The 16,092-nt window shown below is 47.4% G+C and overlaps 1 protein-coding gene across 6 annotated transcripts in view; it reads right to left on the bottom strand.

The window, feature by feature from the left end:
• DYNC2I1 (dynein 2 intermediate chain 1) overlaps positions 1–11,689 on the bottom strand; it is a 123,572-nt gene extending 111,883 nt beyond the window's left edge. For 5 of the 6 annotated variants that reach the window (XR_012511974.1, XR_012511972.1, XR_012511971.1 and 2 more), the window contains exons 1-3: positions 11,532–11,689; positions 1,071–1,154; positions 281–334 (exon numbers count right to left, since the gene is read on the bottom strand). Coding sequence is in view for 2 of the 6 variants with exons in the window: in XM_074378834.1 (XP_074234935.1) it covers positions 281–334; positions 1,071–1,154; positions 11,532–11,546 (153 nt within the window). In the remaining 4 variants the exon portion in view is untranslated. The remainder of the gene's footprint in view (positions 1–280; positions 335–1,070; positions 1,155–11,531) is intronic. The other variant, XR_012511975.1, reaches the window with a different exon arrangement.
• Positions 11,690–16,092: the final 4,403 nt, after the last annotated feature.

A 16,092-nucleotide genomic window follows, 5' to 3' on the forward strand; every position in this document is an offset into this window, starting at 1 on the left:
CTGCTGCTGCCCCCTGAAGTGAGAACCCCCTGCACCCCTGAGCCACAGCAGGGCCCCACGAGCAGGTGGGAGTGTCCACCTTGATTAACAATGTTCCAGACGGATTATTAGCTGCACGCCTTCACCTCCAAGTTGAAAGGACTTCCGAAATGAGGCACACATAACCAAAGCTATGCAGTGTTGTGCACCAGGTAAAGCGGTCCAAGAAAACCACACAAGTCCCACACAGATCCCAATCTAATTATTCACAATCTCAATCTAAATTATTTGCAATAATTACCCGAAGATGTTTTCTGAGGTCATCTGCTTTCCAGGTATCATCTTTGGTTCTTCTCTAAACAGAAAAGTATAAAGTTGGAATGTTTAAAGTTTAAAATAATGAATTCTGTGTGCTCTAGTGAGCTGCTTTTTCATTAGGTCATCTAAATCAATGGCAGTTAATTCTTGACATGCCAGAAAATACTTCTCCACCTCCTGGAATAAAAGGTAACAGAAATACAGATTTTAAGAAATTATTCGCTAGCCTAAAATTACATATTATAAAATGCATCCCTTTGGCTACTTCGAAATTATTAAATATTACAAAAGAAAAGTGAAAACAAGTTATAACAGCAGTTGAGCAACAGATCAAGAACAAATATTTTGTGGATTTAAAATATATTCTGTCACACTGTATTTTCCAAAAACAGCCATAACAGACTCTCATCCCAATGCTGCATGCGCAGAGGGAGTGCGTGCTCCTTCTGTGGCCGCTGGGCTCAACCCAGGACAGCTGGCATCGTGAGCCTCCTGGGCTGCAGCTCCAGACACTTTCCTGTGAGAAGGGAAGCAGCCTTGGGGAGAGGCCCCCTGCAGATGCCACAGCCACAGGCCCAGAGGGGCCCCTCACAGCCAGCGCCAGGGCAGATGCATGAGAGGCACGGCTCCAACAGCCCCTCATGACTTACTGCACCCCCAAACCTCGAGTCTCCCCAGCCGAGGCCCCAGGTATCAGCAGCAGAACTAAGCCCGCTGCTGTGAGCTCGCCTGACCCACAGAGTATGAGAAAATTAGAAGGCTGCTGTACTCACCAGTCTTTTACACAGCAACAGCAGCTGGGATGGATGACAGACAGACAGAAATGTGTGTAGCATCTGCTGCTTCTCGATGCTATCCTGAATCAAGCACAATATTTAAATCTCATAACCCTACTAAGGTTATCGGCTCCACTTTTCCAGTGAGGACACGGAGGCATCATGAAGCTCAGCAGCTTTCAGCTCTAAAGTCCTGTCAACAGCCAGTCATAAAACAGGAACTGAACCAACACCGGGGAATGAATATTCAAACCACAGTCACCAGAGAAAGCCTGCCTGCCCCTGCGGACCACCCTATCGCGCTTGTCTGTTCGCACCGGGCAATCAGTCGGCCCACAAGCTCACCCGTCTCTATGGCCCCCAAAGACCCCGTACTTGTATTCAGCAAATATACACCAAGCCCCTAACAGACGCCGAGCACTGCCTCAGAGCTGGGGCTGCACTGAGAAAACCCAAGAAAGGCCCCATACCCAAAAACGCCGTCCAGCTCCTCTGATGTTGGAAAGTGTTTGCTCCTCGTTGGATAATCCATCTTTCATCTTTCAGCTAAACCCTCACCTTCTGGAAAGGAAGCCTCAGTCTCTGTGTCCCAGGCACCCAGCACTGTTTAACACCCACAGCGCCTCCCAACCGCCGGCCTTTACAGAATCCACAGTATGTGTGCCGGTAAAGCAGAGCATCGGGCAGCCAGTTCAGCAGGTATTCAACTGTCCTAAGAATCTAAGGGGGAATATTAAAGTAAGAAGTTGCGGCCGGGCGCGGTGGCTCACGCCTGTAATCCCAGCACTTTGGGAGGCTCAGGTGAGTGGATCACGAGGTCAAGAGATCGAGACCATCCTGGTCAACATGGTGAAACCCCATCTCTACTAAAAATACAAAAATCAGCTGGGCATGGTGGCGCGTGCCTGTAATCCCAGCTACTCGGGAGGCTGAGGTAGGAATATTGCCTGAACCCAGGAGGCAGAGGTTGCGGTGAGCCGAGATTGTGCCATTGCACTCCAGCCTGGGTAACAAGAGCGAAACGCCATCTCAAAAAAAAAAAAAAAAAAAAAAAGAAGTTGCAGTGGTCTTAAAATACGTCCACTAAGACTTCAACAACCCTTTCTGTACAACTCAAGCTGATTCGCCCTCCCGTGAACGTGGGCCACACTCCACGTCACACTTCGTTGTCGTCTTTTTGTTTTTATGAGGCAGGGTCCGACTCTGTCACCCAGGCTGGAGGGCAGCGGCGCGACCTCAGCTCAGGTCATCCTCCCACCTCAGCCTCCCGAGTAGCTGGGATGACACCCAGCTAATTTTTTTATGTTTTGTAGAGACAGAGTTCCACCATGTTGCCCAAGCTGATCTCGAACTCCTGAGCTCAAGCAATCTGCCCATGCCACCACACTTCAGATGAGAACAGGGTAGAGGCACAGCTGACAGCTGAGCGTCTTCCTGCCCAGGGTCCCGTCCAGCGCTTCCACCTGGCTGTGGCACCCACTCGCTCTCACTGCGCACCCTGGGAGACGCAGCTGCTACAGCGCAAGGGCACCCAAGCACTCCTGGGAAGGCCCAGGCAGAGGCCGGCACTGGCCCAAAACTCAAAAGGGCCCCTCAGCCCAATTTAACCTCAGGGAGCGTGAGGACTGCACCCTAACGTCCCACTATGCCGCCCCCAAACCCCGACCCGCAGAAACCGTGAGGACAGTAAAGGTTTACCATGCTCTAAGGCAAGGGTGGGGACTCTCCTTCTGCACCCTCACCCCCACCTGGGGTGCCTCCTGTCACACTGCACCACCGCCTCCTGGCAACCCTAATGATGGTGTTTCCTACAAGATCCAGGCTAGTCTCTGCTGAGACCAGCTCAGCCACAGAGACCCCCACCCAGGCAGTGCTGAAAGGCATTAAGCAGCAGACACCAGATAGAACAGCAAAGTGGGACTATCCGGGGGCCAACAGCTTTCCAAGCTGAGAGCCTCAGGGGCTGACAGCATTCCAGGCTGAGGGCCTCGAGAAGACACTGACCCACGTATTTAGTCTCTCTGAACAGGTGTTTATTAACAAACAGGTGTTCACTGTTTTCCTATAGAACCAAGATAAAGTAGGTAGGCAGCTGGTGCCTGCTTATCACTCATCAAGGATGAACTAGAAAGTATTCTCCCCGAGGGAGCCACGGGGGCAGGTCACATATCCTGTGTTTTAACCATCATATGATATACATGTACTGTTTTGCTACTTTAGAATGCCCCAAGCAGTTGTCCACTTGCAGGCGAGGGTGGCTAGGTTTTCCTTGCCACTGTTCTTAGCAAACAATATATTTTATCATACACTCAGCATTTCTCACCAGGTCTCCCCAAGGGGAGCATGAGTGCTTTGCCAAAGCAACCACAGCTTGTTCTTCTGCGCCGTTCCTGCTCCACAGCTGCACTGAGGCCTGTGCCCAACACACAGGCGCTGATCACCAGCCACAGTAACACACTCCAACAACACACGGTACAACCCTACATGCCCGGTACAACAGAGCTTGATGCTAAACCTAACTGCTTATCACTGGCCACAGTAACACACTCCAACACAGGATATAACCCCACAGCCCCGGTAGAACACTACATCCCCGGTACAACAGAGCTTGATGTTAAACCTAACTGCTTATCACCAGCCACAGTAACACACTCCAACAATACAGGATACAACCCCACAGCCCTGGTACAACCCTACATCCCTGGTACAACAGAGCTTGATGCTAAACCTAACCACCATCACCAGCCACAGTAACACACTCCAACAACACAGGGTACAACCCCACAGCCCCAGTACAACAGAGCTTGATGCCAAACCTAACTACTTATCACCAGCCACAGTAACACACTCCAACACAGGGTATAACCCCACAGCCCCAGTACAACCCTACATCCCTAGTACAACAGAGCTTGATGCTAAACCTAACCGCCATCACTGGCCACAGTAACACACTCCAACAACACAGGGTACAACCCCACAGCCCAGGTACAACCCTACATCCCCAGTACACCAGAGCTTGATAAACTTAACTCTTTATCACTAGCCACGGTTAACACACTCCAACAACACAGCGTACAATCCCACAACCCCAGTAAAACAGCTTGATGCTAAACCAGCTAAACCTAACCTCTTGTCACCAGCCACAGTAACATACTCCAACATAGGGTACAACCCTACCACCCTGGTACAACAGAGCCTGATGATAAACCTAACTTCAGCTAAGCAAAATCAATCAAGGATGATTTCCTGCAGAGAATATTTACCACAACTATTCAATTTTCCCTTTGAGAAACACTTCCTTAATGGTACAAATAAAGGAAGCATTTGAGAGTTTATTTCAAACAAAAAAACAGATTTAGTCGAAATGAAAAGTGGAAACTTTTCATGGACAAGCCACTAAAACCCTTCTTGGACATGTGAAAATTAGGGCAAACAAAAAAAGCTGTAATACCTCATAAATATATTAAATAACTTTTTTTGAGATGGAGTCTCACTCTGTCACCCAGGCTGGAGTGCAGTGGTGCAATCTCAGCTCACTGCAACCTCCACCTCCAGGGTTCAAGGAATTCTTCTGCCTCACCCTCCCGAGTAGCTGGGATTATACACCACCACATCCAGCTAATTTTTGTACTTTTAGTAGAGACAGGGTTTCACCATGTTGGCCAGGATGGTCTCAAACTCTTGACCTCAGGTGATCTGCCCGCCTTGGCCTCCAAAACTGTTGGGATTACAAATGCAAGCCACTGCAACCCACCTTAACTCTTTTTCTTTAAACTTAACTTCTACAGAGAGGTTTAATACAGGACTACTATAAACAAAAGGGCTGAATGGAACCCAGGACATGAGTGACCGCGGAGAGGGTCCAGGAGATCCAGGAGACATGGGCACCACAGACAGGGGACGCCAGGGACAGCTGGGGACAGTCCAACCAGGAGACCCAGGAGACGTGGGCACCACAGAGAGGGGACGCCAGGGACAGTTGGGGACAGTCCAACCAGGAGACCCAGGAGATGTGGGCACCATAGAGAGGGGACACCAGGGACAGCCACGGACAGTTCAACCAGGAGATGAGGGGACGCCCAGGACACTCAGGAACCGCTCAAAGAGGACATGTGGTTACCACAGAGAGGGGTCGCTGAGGACATTTAGGGGACACTGGAAAGGCACAGGGAGACCAGCTCAGAATATAAAAAGTAAGCATGTCAAAAAACCCATCCAGTTGGGTTTTTAATGGTTGTTAACATTACTGACGCTGATAAAGTTAAAAACCCTGAAGACAAGAGGTCTCTGACAGAGACCACAGGATTTTTCTTCCGCCTCTCTAGTTTCCAGCAAGAAAAAAATAGCCATTTTCTTCAATGCACAGAATGCTGACTACTTCAGAGCATTAAAACTCAGCTAATATGGACTGTTCAGCCTAAAGTCTTCTATCCACGCTGTCTTCCTCTCTAGAGTTTCAAATTGTCAAACAATGATTTATGGCATCTGCCCCAGTGCTGTGAGTCCCCACCTGCCACAAGTAAACCACATGCTTCTGCCAAGGCCTTTCAAAGACCAACCTGACCTGCCCTCAGACTCTGCCCTACGGAGCAGGCCAGCAACCCACACTGAAAACCAACTCTCCAAGTCAGGAACTGAAGGCAAAGTTCCCCAGCACCCCCATGAGGGGAACAAACCCCAACCGGGGGATGAGGGAGGGCAAGTAGACCCCAACTCCATTAAAAAATAAATAGATGAAAGTATCACCAGATACCACTACTTCTTTTTCTAACATATTCCTAAATCCATTCTTCCTGTCCAGTGCTGCTGGCATAAATCCAGTCTGGACCTTCAGGATGACCACTAGCCTCTATGCAAAGCAGCAAAGGCACCCTCCAGCCTGAGTCCCAGCGCAACGGTGGCATCACAGCACAACTCCATGACATTCATCTCCATGGACCCAGAGGTACAGTACTGACCTCCACACTGTCATCCTGGTCCCTGCATGACACTGAGAAAGAAAAGAAACGTTTAATCTGAGGAATGCAAGCCCCTTTAAATGTTCAGGCTCAGAGCCTCTGAAATGTGACAGGGGTCCCATCACACTCCCCTCATACCTAGAGCTAAGTAAGCTGCCTGTGTTATGATCTGTTGACTCAGCATCACCACCAACAGCCATATTATTATTATTACTATTATTATTATTATTTTAGACAAAGGGTCTCATTCTGTCACCCATGCTGGAGTGCAGTGGTGCTATCATAGCTGACTACAGCCTCTACCTCCTGTGCTCAAGCAATGCTCCCACCTTGGCCTCCTGAGTGGCTAGGGCTACAAAAACGCACTACCATGCCTAGCTTTTGTTAGGGGGCCTTAGAGACAGGGTCTTGCTACGTTGCCCAGGCTGGCCTCAAACTGCTGTCCTCAAACAATCTGCCCACCTCAGCCTCCCAAAGTGTCGAGATTACAGGCATAAGCCACCACATCTGGCCAAAAGTCATAAATTAACCTACCAACGTCATACACTGGACACCAGAATTCGTAACCTATAGTTCAATGATGTATAGCCAGTCAATAATCAGTGTTATTTCTGAACACTAATGAGGATTCTTGACAAAGTATTTTGTAATCGTCCCCTTTCCTGACTCGTCCTTTTCTCTTTAAACACTCGAGGCTTTCCTTTGCTCTCTGAAGCACCTCCCAGTGTTTCCCAGGTTGTGGCTGTGACAGTCGCTATAATTAATTTTGCCTGGATTTCTTTCTTTAGGTTGATGACCCCAATGTGAATTCTCAGAATTAGACACTGGAATGAGCAGAGCCACGAACGGCCAGAGCAGTGTGCTTCACTAACCCGGTATGGCAACACAGCAAACCTGGGCACACACTAAAGGACCCAGAGCACAAAGCTGGCTCACGCCTTCAGGACTGAGAAATCATTTACCTTTTGCTGTCCTCATTCTTTTCAAAATTCCTTACACTAGAATTTTTAAGTTATCAAATTACTTAGGACCAAATTATGAAGTGCAGCCTATCCAGGTCTTATTCTATTACCTGACTGTGTAACTGAGGGTTCCCTGGGGGGAAAGTACTGCAAAGAAAATCGAAACCAGGAAAACCAGGATGATCCGTTTCCACCACTGAATCCAACCCCACAGTCACCGGAATTTACTCATCTAGTCCCTGGCTGGTGACCACAGGTTGTTTCTAACAATCCGTATGTAAACGTGGCTGCAGTGAGCACCCGTGTTTCCGCATGCATGTATTTGCAGATGAGAGTCCCGTCTGGGAGCTGCTGTGTCAAAGCGGCAGATACCTAAAATGCTGACTGCGCTGAGTCTATTTTGCAGACAGAGCTGACCTCAGGCTGATTTCTTTCTAGACTTGGCTGAAAGATTAGAAATGTGCGGAGGGGGAATGCCAGACTTCCAAGTGGTAAAGCAGATTTCATTCAGTGACTGCAGGCAGGAGGAGAAAACAGCTGAGCTCCATTTCTGTTTGCACTGAGGTGACGGAGTGTTTTAAGGGGAGAAACCGGGCCAAGAGAGCTCAAATAAAAAACTGCAAAGGCTGGTTAGTGTAAATGAGATTAGGTTAGCTGTGTCTGCTAACCAATAATTACAGTAGTTAGGATTCTACCTTCCCAGAGAGACCAGGAGAACAGAGGCCCTCCCGTCCTTTCTGATTACTTTTCAAAGACACTCCCAAATTGTAGGAGATTTAGAGACATATCAAAAGGACAGAGAGGGATTCATAATTTAAACCCTTTTAAACTCTCTACGAAATAGCTGTAATACCAGCTGGGAGAGGTGACTCATGCCTGTAATCCCAGCACTTTGGGAGACCAAGGCAGGCGAATCACCTGAGGTCAGGAGTTCCAGACCAGCCTGGCCAACATGGTGAAACCCCGTCTCTGCTAAAAATACAAAAAAAAAAAAAAAAAATTAGCCTGGCATAGTGGCACGTGCCTGTCATCTCAGCTACTTGGGAGGCTGAGGCAGGATAACTGACTGAGTCCAGGAGACAGAGATGGGAGTGAGCCGAGGTCGCACCACTACACTCCAGCCTGGGCAACAAAGCAAGACTTCCTTTCAAAAAAAAAAAAAGAACTATAATACCAAAATAATCCAGTACAATTTCCCTATTCCAATAATCTCATGAAAACTTTATTCTTCCCCTTACCTTATAACATAGACTAATTCTATATAACAGCATAATTACATAACTAGGTTCTAACGACCCAGAGGTTAACTTCCTAAAAAGTTAGAGATCAACTTGCAATTGAGAACCTATTACAGGAATTAATTAGTTGCCAAGAAATAGTCAACTCTGAGATCTGTTGCTGTTGGTACTTTAAAAATGTTTATTTACTGGCCGGGTGCAGTGGCTCACACCTAGAACTCCAGCACTTTGGGAGACTGAGGTGGGCAGATCACTTGAGGTCGGGAGTTCAAAACCAGCCTGGCCAACATGGTAAAACCCTATCTCTATCAAAAATACAAAAATTAGCCAGGCATGGTGGCAGGCGCCTATAATTCCAGCTACTTGGGAGGCTGAGCCAGAAGAATTGCTTGAACCTGGGAGGCAGAGGTTGCATTGAGCTGAGATCACGCCACACACTCCAGCCTGGGCAACAGAGCGAGACACCGTCTCAAAAAGAAAAAAAAAGTTAGCTGGGCATGATGGCACATACCTGTAATCCCAGCTACTCAGCAGGCTAAGGCAGGAGGATCGCTTGAACCTGGGCAGCAGAGGTTGCAGTGAGCTGAGATCGCGCCACTGCACTCCAGCCTAGGCGACAGAGCGAGACTCTGCCTCGAAAAAAAAAAAAAAGTTTATTTATTAAATATGTATCAGAATAAAACCCCAAGGGGTGGTCAAATGTGAAAAATAATGAGTGAGAAAAGATCTGTAACAAAGTACATCCATATTCAGAACATCACAGATAAAGATCCTAAATCTTCTGGAGAGAAAGAAAATGTTACTCATAAAGATATCTCATCGGCCAAACACACTGCTAGAAGACAAAAGTATACCATCTTCAACGTTCTGGGAAATTATTTTGCTCCTAGAATTCTATACTGAGCTAAACTTTTAAACAAGCATATCAGTATAATAAAGATATTCTTAGGGCATACAGTTTTCTTCCTACTTATACTCTTATCTAAAACGGTACGTGATAGGCCAGGCATGGTGGCTCACACCTGTAGTCCCAGCGTTTTGGGAGGCCAAGGAAGGAGTGTCGCTTGAGCCTGGGAAGTCGAGGCTGCAGTGAGCTGTGAGCATGCCACTGCACTCCAGCCTGGGTGAAAGAGCAAGACCCTGTCTCAAAAAAAAAAAAAAGAAAAGAAAAAGCTATGTGAGGATATATTCCATTGGAAAAAGCAGGGAGGTTTCATAAAAGATAAAGACACTTGATCCCAGAAACAGTAGGCCTAATCCAGAAGTAAAATGGGAAAGAATTCCCAGATCATAACTCTGTGCAGTTCTAGAAAACCATTTGTCCTGATGAAAGCATAAAATCAGTGAGCTCTGGGAAGAATTTCTTTTAAGAGAATAGCATTAAACAGATAATATGACATTAATAAGCTAGAAGACATCATGATAAAGTTTAAAAATTAAAAAGAGCAAGGCCGGGCGCGGTGGCTCAAGCCTGTAATCCCAGCACTTTGGGAGGCCGAGGCAGGTGGATCACGAGGTCAAGAGATCGAGACCATCCTGGTCAACATGGTGAAACCCCGTCTCTACTAAAAATGCAAAAAATTAGCTGGGCACGGTGGTGCGTGCCTGTAATCCCAGCTACTCAGGAGGCTGAGGCAGGAGAATTGCCTGAACCCAGGAGGCGGAGGTTGCGGTGAGCCGAGATCGTGCCATTGCACTCCAGCCTGGGTAACAAGAGCAAAACTCCGTCTCAAAAAAAAAAATTAAAAAGAGCATATGTTCTTTTTGCCAAAAAAAAAAAAGGCAATTAGGGCCATTTAAGAAAGGCATGGTCCAAATATGAAGGAAACTATATTGTGATACATTAACTGAAATTAAGAAAAGATGGCCCAGTTAACACTGACACCGGAACACTGTTTTGTGAGCAGACTGTGTTTAGAATACAGGACTCTATTTTATCTACTGGTCTAATTACACTATTTGGTTCTGCAATGAAAACCTACATAACTATTTTAAAAATCAACTTATAAACAAATCATCGACAATGTAAGTTACAGAGTAACTTAAATGTAAGGAGAATAGCATGGAGGATGACAGGGTCAGGAAATTCGTGGGTTTAGGGCGAAATGGGTAGTGTAGGGCAGTAGCTTCCTAATCTTAACTAGAGAAAAGTTAAAAAATACTATCTAAGGTTGGCCAGCTGGCTCACGCCTGTAATCCCACCATGTTGAGAGGCCGAGGCGGGCAGATCACCTTAGGTCAGGAGTTGGAGATCACCCTGGCCAACATGGTGAAACCATGTATCTACTAAAAATACAAAAACTAACCAGGCGTGGTGGCGTGTGCCTGTAATCCCAGCTACAAGGGAGACTGAGGCAGGGGAGTCGCTTGAACCTGGGAGTTGGAGGTTGCAGTGAGCCGAGATAGAGCCAGTGCACTCCAGCCTGGGCGACAGAGGGAAACTATCTTAGAAAGAAGGAAAACAAAGGAAAGAAAGAAAGAAAAAACCAAGGTTGATATAGAATACAAATTAAGAAATATTATCCAACATATAAAGGTAAGTGACGGGGAAAAACGTGAGGGAAGGTAGAAGAAAATGTACGCACACTAAGTGCTTCACCTTGTAGTGAGGAATCGATAGACAACAACAATCATACAGTCATATCCAACACGGACTGAGTGTGAATGAAGGCAGGCGGTGTTCCATGCACTTTTACACATACTATCTCACTTCATCTTCTCAAACACCCTGTGAGGTTGCTACTGTTATTGTGCCCCCTGTATGAATTAGGAAATAATAGGGCTAGGGTGGGGAAAAAAGGAAATGGGACAGGGTAAGTGATTTTGCCAAGGTCAGACAAGTAAACACAAAGCCAGAATTCAAACTCCAGAACTCAGGCCGCACTCGCTCCACCTCTTAAACCGTGAGAAGTCATAGTTAGACTTAAATCAGATACAACTGAATAAAATGTTAAACGTGACTCCTCGGCCACCCCGGCCCCGCAGCACTGGCCGAGGCCGCCCCCAGGCCGGGCGCGAGGAGACGGACCGCGGCGGCGACTGCAGGGCTGAGACCGCACGGACCCGGTTTCCCGACCGCCAGGAGCCCGGCGTCCCGCCCGCCGTCGCGCCCGCGGCCAGCCGCGCCTCCGTCTCCCTTCCCGCCTCGGAGGCACCGCAGCTCCTCCAGGAAGGCCGGGCCCGGCCGAGAGAACCGCGGGACAGAGAGAGGGCGGCGGCGGCCCTGCTGGCTCGCGGCACCCGGATGAGTCCGCGAAGCTCGACCACCCACTCCGCGCAGAGACCCCGCGCCGCACCGACCTTCCCCGGCTCCATCGCTTCTCGCAGGCCTGGGCAGCCGCGGGGTCTTCGGCACAGGCCCAGCGCGGCCCACCCGGAAGGAGGCCACCTGCGGCCCCGCACTCTTCCGGACGCGCGTCCCAGCTCCTAGCAACCGGCAGGCAGGAGCAGCAGAGGGCCGAGCGGCGCTGCCCGGCGTGCCCTGCGGCCGTTCCCAGTGCGCCTGCGCATCGGAGAGGGCCGAGTGGTCGCTGTTCGGCGTGCCGCAGCCTCTCCCAATGCGCATGCGCCTCCCCGGCTCCTAGCAACCGCCAGGCAGGAGCAGCAGAAGACCGAGCGGCCGCTGCTCTCCGCAGGGAGCCGGTGCCCTGCCCTAGGTTGGGGTGCCCGGGCTCTCGTCTCGCCCCAGCCCGCCCCCTGGTTCCTGCGGGAGCGGACCGAGAGTTAGGGAAGATAAAACGGAGAGATCTTGAAAAGAGCTTTACATCTGAATAAGGGTTTGCACCTACATTCCCACGTGTTGTCTTTTGACAAAAACAAGCAGTAAGGTAGGCAGGAATCAACGTTGAGAGACGATAAAAGATTAAGGGAACAGCTAAGGGAAAATCCAACCTTTCAGGACCCCTGCACTCCTTCAGCCACAGGGAAAGTTAGGCCTGAAAGCCTGAAACCGCCTTTGCAAAATGATGACAGAGACCGTGAAAGACCTAACTTAACCCACTGCATCTTGCTTCTAACCCCCATGCTGTCCTTGTTCATTCCTGGCCACAGGCTGAACTAAGTTTGGGAGAAACATACTGTATAGTTTAAACACAGACATTGACATCCCTTTCCCAAAGCAGATCTTGCCTGGGGACCAATGCCTTTGTAGGAATAATATTAGCCACAAGGTTAGAAATTATAGTTTAGGAGTCACGGAGCTGGAGTCTACAAGATTCTGACCCTCCCTAAAGTGCTCCTGAGTGCTTGAGATGTTTTACAGACCCTGCACTTGATGGAACGGTTGGCACCACCCAGATCAATAAAGTGGCTCATCTGAGCTTGTGGCCCCCAACCCAGGAACTGACTGAGGGCAAGAAGACAGCTTGGACTCCCTGTGATTTCATCTCTGACCAATCAGCTCTCTTGGTTCACTGGCTTCCCCCGACCCAAGTTATCCTTAAAAACTCTGATCCCTGAATGCTTGAATGCTCAGAGAGACCGATAATAATAAAACTCTAGTCTCCTGCACAGCCAGCTCTGTGTTAATTACTGTTTCTCTGTTACAATTCTCTGTGTTGATTGGCTCCGTCTAGACACTGGACAAGGTGAACCTCTTGGGCGGTTACAAGCCGATTCGCCCAACACCCTCTTCCGAATGCACAGCTGTTGCTTCACAGGCCAGAGCTCCTGTCAGCCAGACCCCCAGGAAGCCAGAGACGGGCACCTCGCCCTCCTCCCCAAGCCCCCCAGGCATAAATGCTTAGCTGGCTCAGAAACCTTTCAAGATGTATGTCCTCCCTTAAACAAAGACATGCCAATTGTAATTTTAGATCTGCAATCTCTTAAGTCTGAAACCACCTTTGCAAGAATCAGAACTGAGAAAATTATGACAGTCAAAGAGATCTGACCTAACTGATTCTATCTTGCTTCTAACCTCCTGGCTGTCCTTGTCCATTCCTGGTCATAGGATAGTTTAACTTTGAAAGAAAGGTAACAGCACCTTCCCAAAACAAGCCCCCTTCTTACTGGGGACTAGACTGCCTTGCAGGGCTAACAAAGTAGCCACAAGATTAGAAATTATGGTTTAGGAGTCATGCAGCTGAAGGCCACACGATTCTAAACCTCCCCAATCACTCCTAGGAAGAACATCACTATTGTAAAACCTAAGACTGGTGCTTGAGACACTTTTCAGTACCAGTACTCAATGGGTCAGCTGGTATAAGCCAGATGCATAAACTGGTTCATCTGGTCTTGTGGCCCCCACTCAGGAACGGACTCAGCGCAAGAGGAGAGCTTCAACTCCCTATGATTTCATCTCCAACACTACCAATCAGCACTCTCCACTTCTCGACTCCCCCTACCCACCAAATCATCCTTAAAAACTCCAATCCTCATATTTGGGGGGACACTGATATGAGTAATGATAAAACTCTGATCTCCCATACAGCCAGCTCCTCGTGAATTAAACTCTTTCTCTATTGCAATTCCCTGTCTTGATACATCAGCTCTGTTTGAGCAGCGGGCAAGGAGAACCTGTCGGGCGGTTATAAGTCAAGCTCATATAAAACTAAAGTCTAAAATGAAAGACTGTTCAACATCACACTGATAATGTAGATTACAAGTATGGACAAAAAGGGTCAAACTTGGTAAAATACTTAAAAGAGATTTATCCTGAGCCAAATATGAGTGACCAATGGCCCATGCACAGCCCCAGGAGATCCTGAGAACATGTGCCTAAGGTGGCCAGGGTCCAAGTTGGTTTTATATATTTTAAGGAGACATGGGACATCAATCAATATACCTCAGATGTACGTTGGTTCATCTGGAAAGGCCAGACAAGGCGGGACAATATGGCATCTTCCAAGTCATAGTCTGATTCAAAAGTTCTTTGATTGGAAGTTAGTTGAATGAGTCATTATTAATAGAAAGGAATGCCTGGGTTATCACGGGTTATGGAGACCAAGAAAATCTTGGTCACCACATGCAGATGAGGCATCCAGGTAGCAGACCTCAGAGAGAATTGATTGTAAATATTTCTTATCAGACTGAAAGAAGCCTGTTCTATCAGTGATTCCAACAGGGAGGAGGATATTATGAGGCATGTCTGTCTCCCTCTTTCCGTCAGGTGAAGTTTGAATGCCCTTGGCCAAGGAGGAGTGGTCCATTCAGATGGCTGGGAGGGTCTTAGAATTTTAGTTTTGATTTACATTCTCCTCTTCTGGCCAAGATTTGTCAGAGGCAACACCAGTGGCCAAGAAGCTTTTATTTTGTTCCATAGCATTGCTGGGGTGACATGGCTGCCTGCTCTGGATCCGCCCTGTCCTGATTCATAGGGTGACCCTATGGCCAAGAGACTTAGAGTCAAAAGACTTGTACCCAATTTAAATGTTCTAAGCCAAACGGGAATGGGCATGGACAAGCATTCATTAACCCTTAAAATTTTAAGTAAAAAGCCAACAAACAGAGGTTACAGAACTGACTGAGCTACTGTAATCTTGGTTTTAGTTACAGACTTACAGGCATTAGCTATACAAAACATAAGCACTGCTAAAACCTTTTAAGCTAAGGATTTTTAGAGACATTTGTTGTGCTGCAATGCTTTTTATGATCCTTTAGTAATCTGTCCTAAAATGGCTGATAAATTTGTTTACTATGTATCTATCTGCATAAATCTCATAACTAGGATTATTATACCCAGGAAGCCTTGTCACAAGGTAGCTTTATGTCCTCTCAGTAATAATGTTGTTTTAATTCTATGGGACACAGAAAATTCTTTATGGTTGGGATGGAAGCAAAGGTGTGACATAATAGCTAAGAAGGCAAAGTCTCTTTTCTTACCAGCTGTTTGGACATCTGTGTGCCCATCCTTGATTTGGAGGGTCTGAACTAATTCTATCCCCCAAAACCAGCCCTTATAATCTCCGGCGCCCAGCTATTCTGCTCTAGTCCCTGTCCCTAGAGGGAGGGTGCTTACACAGTCTTAGCAGCAGGGTAATGGCCGTGAAAAACAGATCAGACCCAGTGGAATGCTTATGTGCCAATGCCATATCTCTAGCCTTCAGAAAACTGTGATTCTGGTTTCCTTGGAAGTAAAACAAGGAAAGATAAATAACATTAATAATTTGACAATCAAGAGAGTATTTGTGTGTCAGAACAGAAAAAAGGAAACTATTCTGTTGGGGCACCAACTATAAATAAGAAGAACAATTATAATCTGGTCCTCTTTAGAGGATTATTGCAGCCAAGAGATAATTCATGATTCAATGTCACTGAAAAACAGCAGTCAGGGCTGTAATCTAGTAACAAGTGTTGTACTGTTCCTTTGAATCAATTTCTCGCTGGCCCTCCTTTCTAATAAAGAGACATTATAGTGAGGCCAATTTGTACGGAAAAATATGTTTTAGGCTTATTATACTTGACCTGATTATTTGCATAAAGTGCAACAAGAGCCAATTGACCATATAGGCTCTTTTTAAGTTGGCTTTGCTGGAACTTTACCTAAAAATATGGTATTCTTCTTCTTTTTCTTTTCTGGAGATGGAGTTTTGCTCTTGTCACAGAAGCTGGAGTATAACAGCCCAATCTCTGCTCACTGCAACCTTCACCTCCCAGGTTCAAGCGATTCTCCTGCCTCAGCCTCCCAAGTAGGTGGAATTACAGGCACCCACCACCATGCCTGGCTAATTTTTGTATTTTTCGTAGAGACAGGGTTTCACCATGTTGGCCAGGCTGGTCTCAAACTCCTGACCTCAGATGATCCACCCATCTCATCCTCCCAAAGTGCTGGGACTACAGACATGAGCCACTGCGCCCGGCCAAAAATATGTTATTCTAGTCAAAGCCTAGGTAAAATAACCAGTGTCTCCAATTGTCCTGTTTT

Source organism: Saimiri boliviensis, chromosome 10 (assembly GCF_048565385.1).
Source record: "Saimiri boliviensis isolate mSaiBol1 chromosome 10, mSaiBol1.pri, whole genome shotgun sequence".
Taxonomy (NCBI): Eukaryota; Metazoa; Chordata; class Mammalia; order Primates; family Cebidae; genus Saimiri; species Saimiri boliviensis.